An 8,308-nucleotide genomic window follows, 5' to 3' on the forward strand; every position below is an offset into this window, starting at 1 on the left:
ATAAAAGACAAAAGGGAGTGTTTTAGTATGCATATGCATGAAACCAATGTAGGTCCAAAGAAAAACACCTAACCATCATCTACAAACAAAACTACCCTAGCATTCGAAGTCAACAAATTCTCTAAACCAAGCCCCCAACTAAGAACAACCCACTAATTTTTCCCACCTTAAGCTTCGGAATAGTTTATGGAGCCGTTGGTCGAAATCGTAGCCATGAAGATCGTCTCCCCAAGGAGCATGATCGCAAGATCTATGGTTTTCCTACCTTAAGCTTCGGAAGAGGGTGTGTTTTTGGAGGCATTGTCTTCTATCGATCTATGGTGGCTGTGAGGTTTTCTGCTACGCGAGGTAGAGAAGGGAGGGGAGAGAAGAGAGAGAGAGGTTGTGAGGTGGTGTCGATGTGAGGAAGAGAAAGAAGGGGCGTGAGGGAAGAAAAGAGAGAACGGGTTTGAAGTGTGTGAGGAGAGAGAGAGAGAGAGAGGAAAGAAAATTATAGGGTTTTCATTCCCTACCACCAAAACACTGTTGTTTAGGTAGCTGGTGCTTGGGTTTCTTTATAGTACTCTATATTAATTATCCTATTTTTAACATATTTTATTAATTTACTGTTTATATATGTTATTTTCAGAATTTTTTCACACAATTGGGCAAATGTGCCTTGCACATTGCACCATTAACTTATATATATCATGCATATGTGCATGTGCATTTTTTTCAAACCAAAAACAATCGATTCAACTACCTGACAAAGACCACCACCACCACCACGGTCCATGAACATTTTAAACAGTATAAAACAATAAGGAAAAAAAAGGCATCCACTCCTCTACTTTGCTTCAAATGCAAATAATTCTGAACGAGAAAAGAAAAAAAATAGTTATAAACAAAGAACTAACCCACTCTCACCAACCCACATATATACTAATGATTACATGAATTTATACTTTACATTCTGTTAACGAAGCCCAAACTCTCACAAACCCACATATATATACTAAAATTGCTTTATAATGTTTCTTCTAATCCACTGGGACATATCAACACGGAGTCAACGCAAAGACCACCTTTGGTGTGTGTACAATCAATCTGGATCATCGAAAACTTGATCTTTGTGGGCGTGTTAGGGTTCTCGATGACAAACTCACCCACATGGTAACAGACCCATTTGCCTGGTTCCCGCAAAAAACATTCAGAAAGCGCATGATGATGCTGAGTACCGTTCGATAGTGATGCGGATAACTGGAACCGGACAGGTTTAATGTCCCAACCATGCACTTGATCAAGGTTACAGACCCTTCGACCAAACCGTACTTTCGAGGCTTTGCCTAGTTGAAGCCGGAAGAACAGGCTGTATGTCCCCGGTTGAAATTCGAACTCCAATTCTCCAAGCACTTCTACCCACCAAATCTGGTGAAGGTATGCAATTGTTTGAAATCTGCATGCAGTACGTACGTCAAAGAATTATAAACATGGCAGATCAGATCATGTAACTCTTTCAGAAATCATAAAAATATAGAAAAATATCCATAGCTTCAGATGAAAGCTAGCTGTTAGAATTAAGCTAGTTAGATATCATTTTCAAAAAAGGTTCGAAAAATCGAACATTTTTCCGATCCCCGAAGGAAGAAGGATGTACTTATTAGTCCATTCATCGCAGAGCACGGCGCGAAAACCTCAGGACTAGTATTTTAATATTAATTATTAATTACAGATAATAATTTTTTTTGGGGGTCCATTTCTATATATGCATGGTTGATCAGTTGTCATACTCAACACAACGCATCTAACAAGAAAATGAATTTTAAAGGGAAATCAAGCATACCTTGTCTACAAGACAAGTTAAATCTTCTTAATTGGCAATATGTTTGTAAAAACTTGAAAGCTGCCCAGCTTGAACAAGTCTCTATGATCAGTTATCATTCTAGAGTGCAAGATAGCTAGCATCCGCACTCTGCAATTGATCCTTATACCATGCATGGTGGTAATTACATTGTTTTCATGATCATGATCAGGAGGTAACAAAAGTAAATTATGTGGTGACAATTGGAGAAGTAAAACTATGTTTTTTCTCTTTCCCCATCAATGACATGCATATAGAATATATGGTAAATGCAGCAGTACTCTAGTTTTCAAAGACGTGATTGAAATTCTAGTAGTTAATATGTAATACTAACTTTTGTTCCTTTTTCAAAATGCATCTATGATATTTAAGAAAAGCTTTCTCGAGGATTGTTGCTTTAATATATATAGAGTAAATATGAATGAAAAATGTCAGTACGTAATTTAAAGCTGGATACAATCTCAACATTTGGAATTAAACTCTATATAAGAGAAAAAGAGCAGGTCTTTTAAGATCAGAAATTTGCTAAAGCTTTTAGATCGAACTTCTGAACATGAGTTCTAGATCATCATTGTCATCATCTTGAACGCAACAAATCGCGATCGGAGGTTGGAAACAAATTAAAGTACAAGACATGCCAAAATCAGATATCAAGTACTAAAAGCTTGAGTACTACTACTACTTCGAAATCGATCTTCCTACCAGCAAGAAGGGGTCACATCCACAGTAGCCATTGTATATATATCCAGTACACACAACCTGCAGACGAAATTAAATCGAATATATATCTTACCTGGATTCTTCAGTCGCAATGTAGTTCCAGTATCTTCGATCATCTATCCCTGTTATCCTCAAGGTCTTCGACGAAATTGACATAAAAACCTTACCACTGCTCTTGTCCAACCAAACTTCCTAAAGAAAATAAACAATAAAAATTAGTATAGATCGAAAAAGATGGTTATTAACTCATTCCTTTTTGAAAAATGCCTCTGAAAAAGCTATTACAATAATACTTCCTGTAAAGTAGAAAGGAAAGTCTTTTTCATGAGTAGCTAGATTAATGGAAGAAATGTTTTCTTTTTTGTGCGCGCGCGTGTTCATCAGACAAAAAAGGGAGTTAAAATTTGTGATACTAAATTCATGAAGATATTGTAACTAGCTGACGGGAAACGCACTTGATCTCTAACGAAATAGGTTTATTTCATTGCTAAGCAGTGTGTTGAGAGAGAGAGAGAGAGAGAGAGAGATGTACCTTAGTGCCATGATCAAAGTGATTGTGTCTACATAATCTAGCATAAATATCTTTCTTCGCCAAATTCTCAGTGTCTTCGTGAAGAACTTTGTTGACAAGAAACTTATAATTTGAAGGCAACTTCGACTCCCACACAAAATCAGCCCGAGAAGCGCTGCGGAAAGCCCTGTTCAATCGGGCTAACTTACAGATTTCCGGAGGATCCAAGTACATCAGAATCGATGAGATGCAATTCTCCGGCAAGTCACCTAGACTGGGTTTCGATGGAGAAGAAACTTCAGTACTGCTCTGATCTGCTACAAAACCGGAGAAACTAGCCCCCATAAACAAGAACAAATATTTCAACAGAAAGTAGCCCAAAGCGTATGGGTTTTAACGGTAGAGAAGGAGATGATAAATTAGAAGAGACACGAGGGGAGAGAGAGGTGATGGTGCTGCCATTTTTTCATGGATAATTAATTAAGGAGGCAGAGATCTTTGGCAATTGATCTTAATAGAGACACACACAGAGAGAGAGGGAGGCCCGGGAAATAGGAAAAGGTATAAAGTAGGCTTCTAAAGAGGGAGGTGTACATGAGTGTGCATGGAACATGTTTTCCTTTTTCGTAAGAATAATGATACCTTATTATCACGTTTTAGGAGCACGTGGAAAAGAGAAATAACCTGGTCATACTTACATAAAAATAATCATAAAATTTGACGCAGTTTGATATAATTTTTTAAATTATAAAATTATTTTTATTATAAAATAAATCTAATAGATAATGTAAACTTAAATTAATTTATAAAATTATTTTTATATAATTATTTTTATGTAATTCATTTATAGCTATATCAATCCTATGCGAAAAAATGGTATCCGAGCAATAATTAAGAGAAGAATGGAACAAGTTCGTTGCTTTCATGGAGCATTGATATTCTTCATTTTGGTGGGACTAGGTTTACTTTTGCACGAAAAACCCAATTTTCCTCGTTTGAAATTATATATAGTTGACTATTCGGGGGGAAAAAACACAAAAACAAACAAAGGTTTGAGAGGGTCTTCAATTGGTGGCTTCCTCAAGCCATGTCAAACTTGTTAAAATTAATATTTATGTTTACTAATTTTTTTCAACTATCAATCATTTGGTTTATTGTATAGAGAAGCAAAAACAAAAGAAAATAAAAGAAAGAAAAAAACAAACAAGGAGAAAATTGCAGTCTTGCTTCATAAGTTGGGCATGCAATAATATTAAATTATTAATACTGCCTAAAAGCATTCTTATTGGCTTTCTTATAATTTTTTTCTATAATTTAGTTAAAAATTACACTTAATAAAATTTTTCTTAAACTTTACTCATTTTTCAAATACCTCCTATATTTCACTCCCTATTTTTTTTTTCTATTCTTTGTTTATTATTTTTTCTACTCCTTTATTTGTACATCTTTAATTACTCATTTTTTTATTGTCTTTCCGGAAATGATAGGAAGAAGACTTCTTGACTTATTTTTTTTTCACATTTTTCGTAATTATTTCATTATTTGTTGTACCCATATTTTCGATTTTTCATTTGTAATGGTTTTTTTTAAACTACTCATATCTCTAAATGATAATATTTTTAAAATCAGTGCTTTTGTAATAATAATATTTTTAAAAAAAATCATATGAGTATGAGAGAAAGTGTAAATGATTTGAAGGAGATTTTTTTTTTTTTAAAATGTGCTTTTCACAAATGGTCAATTTATTTAAAAAAAAAAAAGGATCATCTCAATGGTGACATTGTTTTCTTCAAACTTCAACTATAACAAATATGAGTATGAGAGAAAGTGTAGATGATTTGAAGGAGAATTTATTTTATTTGTTAGAACAAAATATATATAAAAATTTGACTCAGGGATGAACAGTAGCTCCCCAAATGTAGGGAGCCACTATTCACATCCTAAAATTTTTCCTTAAAATAGGGAATCAGATGGAGAGGCACTTTCGTCATAAAGTTAAATTTATTCCCTAAAATTTAGAGATTTAGAGAGAGAAGTGGATGAGAATGCTCTAATATCACACACTTTGAGCTTTGGAGAATAGTGGAACAACTTCACCGTGACAAATGCGCTCACTTATGATTGGACAATCTGCATGCATTGCTATTAATTAAAGAGAAATGCTACTTATCATCCCACACCACATACCAACATGTGATTTGTCATTTTTATTATTCTATTTAAATATACATATTTACACATCAATATGTGCTTGTTTAAATAAAATAACAGAAATGATAAATAATCACATGTTGGTGTGTGATGTAGATGATGATAAGTAAAATCTTTCTTAATTAAATGAGTTATCTCAAGACTGACATGCCGTTTATGGAATATAAATTGAATGCATACAACAAAAGGTCACAGGGCTTCTACATGCCTCAACTTAATTATTTAATCAAGAGTAATTCTTTTTATAATCATATTTTCACCATTTCATAATGTTATATTTAATGAATGAGTGGGGTTGCTACGCACCTCGTGCAGGCGGGTAGTGGGAGGGTAGCTACCCAATCCTCTTCCTACTCCCGCCTGGCCGGGAGAACACTTACCAAACTTGCTTGCAGACACAGTCCTGCATATGCAGGTACCCCTATCTAGTCACCAAGTCGTTTGGAACTCACCAAATAAAAACCAAACTTATTCTCAACCACTAAATCAATAGATCCAACCAACAAATCAGCAGATCCAACTTGCAAATCTATAAATCAAACCCTAAATACGCCAATCCAACAAAATAACACATGTATCGAACAAAAAAACATATTAAGCCAAATAATGCATAGAGAACCATGGTTGAGCCGTGACCCATGGTTCTGCGCAAAGAACCATGGTCATGACTAGCTAGTAGTTGGTCTACTCAGAGATCCATGGCCACGTATGGCCACGGGCCTACATGAATAAGAGGAGAAGAGGAGAAGAAGAGAGGACGAAGAAGAAAATGTGTTGGCGACGGACTATGAGGTGAAGAAGAGGAGAGGAGGAGGAGGAAGATAAAAGAATAAGAAGAAGAAGAAGAAGATGATGATGATGATAAAGAACTTGTGTTGGGCAACGGGCTTGAAGGTGAGAAAGAATTTGTGTTGGGCGACGAGCTGCACAAATTGTTTTGAAATTTAGGGTTTTTTTATATTATGAACTGGGTGGGCGGGTGGACAATTTACTCTCTCGTCCAATCCCTACTCATGCATATAAAAGCAAATGAACAATTTACCCTCTCGCCTACATGAAGCGGGCATATTGCTTATCTAGCCCTATGCGGGGGAGTGGGATAATGGACCGGATCATGTGGGACTCTCCCGAGAGGACTACGCGCGTGTGAGCCAATACTTTAATATCACATCAAGAAATGTTGAGAATATGATAAAAGAAATGATAAGAAATATAATTTTTCTTTAACTAAGGATTGCATGCTTTTCAACTCAAAGTTTTTCCTTGTTTTGATTTATAAACGTAGTAAAATAACAAAGTCTCATATCTTCAAGAGATTTGGGTTGCTAACCGTCTAACCCTCTATCAATATCCTAATTAGAAACTTGCTCAAAATTTTGATGCTTAATATATAACTTATAATATTTAATGTTGTCCTTGTAAATATTCAAAACAATGATCCAACGTGAATGCCTCAACTTTGGTTGTTTTTTTTCATGTGAATGCCTCAACAATGATCCAAACAATGTTATCGTTTGTTTTCACAACATATTTCATCTTATCTCATCTAAACATTATAATTTTTTTAAATTTTTACATAAAATAAAATAAACAATTTAACTTTTTCAAATCTCAAAACACTAATAATGTTAAAAAAATATATTCTAATAATATTTTATTCAATTTTCAATTTTTATCTCAACTCATCTACGAAAACAAACGATAATATAAAGAAAACTTTGGTTTTTTGCTATTATACTATTAACATCATATTCTCTTGTCTTTTTTTTTTTTAGTATAAAAATAAATATTATATACACTTTGCATCATTATTAGAATTTTTGTACTTTTTATCTTAAAGTAGACCTGCAACCCGACCACTACTTTTCGAGTCCAACCCGAACCGACCCGATCCGTCTAGGCTACAGGAAATGCACGAACCAGGTCCGACCCGTACTGTTTGAATTATTAAAAATTGACAATTCACATCATCCATTCAAATTAAACGAGTGCGTAACGTTTAATTTTTTAGCATTTAAGAGTGTAATTTGTTTATTTTGATAATTTAAATTGCAAAATAATAAAAAAAAATTATTGCAAAACGAGTTCTTTTTAACTTACTTTTTTTTTTTAATCTCGGAAATTACTTTTAATAAGAGGAAAGATATACGCGCGTCGCGCTTGTCGGTAACTTTAAGTAATGATCTTCAACCTGTCACGAGATCAGTACCGTTGAAAATGAAACATGCAATGAATTATGATGCATGAACCATGTACTACGTCGTCTAGGTTTCGAAGTCCCCCACGCAATGATGCACGGAAAGACTTTCAAGTCTCAAAAGTTTCGAAATCAAGTGGATTTTTTGACTTCTGTCACCCGAAGGTACTGAAAACTGCTCCACCAAAAAATTAATAAATTAATTGCTAAAACGTGAATGAAATGTTTAATTTACATTTCTCAACTCATTTTCGTTTAGAAAGTTTGCAAGACACATGTTCTGAACTTTCGTGAGATTTAAGGATAAGAATGATCGGAATTATTGATCTCCGTATTTAGTTAGGACGAAAAATTCTTCATAGTCTAGATTCATGAAGATATATAGTGACGCAAATATATACTTCTTTCAAAAAACTCATTGTTTAATTTGTTACACATTTCAAAATGCATAATTTATATAATTGATCAAGTATATTTAGTTGCGTTGAAAAATTCGTTGCGGTCTAGATTGAAGATAGTGCAAATAATTCTTTCGAAAAACTTACTGTTTTGTTAAGCATTCTAAAATGCATAATTTATATAAATGGACGTACGTGAGATCATCATGTGAATGTCACACATATTATAAATAGATCATATATATTTATAAGTAATGTTAAATACAGTCTTAAGAATTTGCACGCGAGACTTGTGCACATCCTAAAATTACAAATATAATTTATCTATCCTAATATTCAATCGCTATGAAATGTATAATAATGGTTATGATCATTTTTTCTTTTATTCTCTAGCTAGCATAATTTGTCAATAAACTTTACCAAAATTTCGA

General features: G+C 33.9%; 1 protein-coding gene across 1 annotated transcript; it reads right to left on the minus strand.

The window, feature by feature from the left end:
* Positions 1-809: 809 nt before the first annotated feature.
* Positions 810-3,533, minus strand: LOC108998534 (F-box protein PP2-A13-like). The gene is made up of 3 exons (XM_018975101.2): positions 3,093-3,533; positions 2,634-2,752; positions 810-1,435 (listed from the first exon to the last, which is right to left on the minus strand). Exons 1-3 carry the CDS (start codon positions 3,414-3,416, stop codon positions 1,006-1,008), a joined length of 873 nt encoding a protein of 290 aa, XP_018830646.1. The 5' UTR covers positions 3,417-3,533; the 3' UTR covers positions 810-1,005.
* Positions 3,534-8,308: the final 4,775 nt, after the last annotated feature.

Source organism: Juglans regia, chromosome 1, assembly GCF_001411555.2.
Source record: "Juglans regia cultivar Chandler chromosome 1, Walnut 2.0, whole genome shotgun sequence".
Taxonomy (NCBI): Eukaryota; Viridiplantae; Streptophyta; class Magnoliopsida; order Fagales; family Juglandaceae; genus Juglans; species Juglans regia.

Coding starts and splice junctions, on each gene's coding strand:
- LOC108998534 (XM_018975101.2), bottom strand. CDS start 3,416: ATGGGGGCTAGTTTCTCCGGTTTTGTAGCAGATCAGAGCAGTACTGAA. Junction 2,753..3,092: donor ACTTTGATCATGGCACTAAG/GTACATCTCTCT, acceptor TATTTTCTTTAG/GAAGTTTGGTTGGACAAGAG. Junction 1,436..2,633: donor ATTGCGACTGAAGAATCCAG/GTAAGATATATA, acceptor TACTGCATGCAG/ATTTCAAACAATTGCATACC.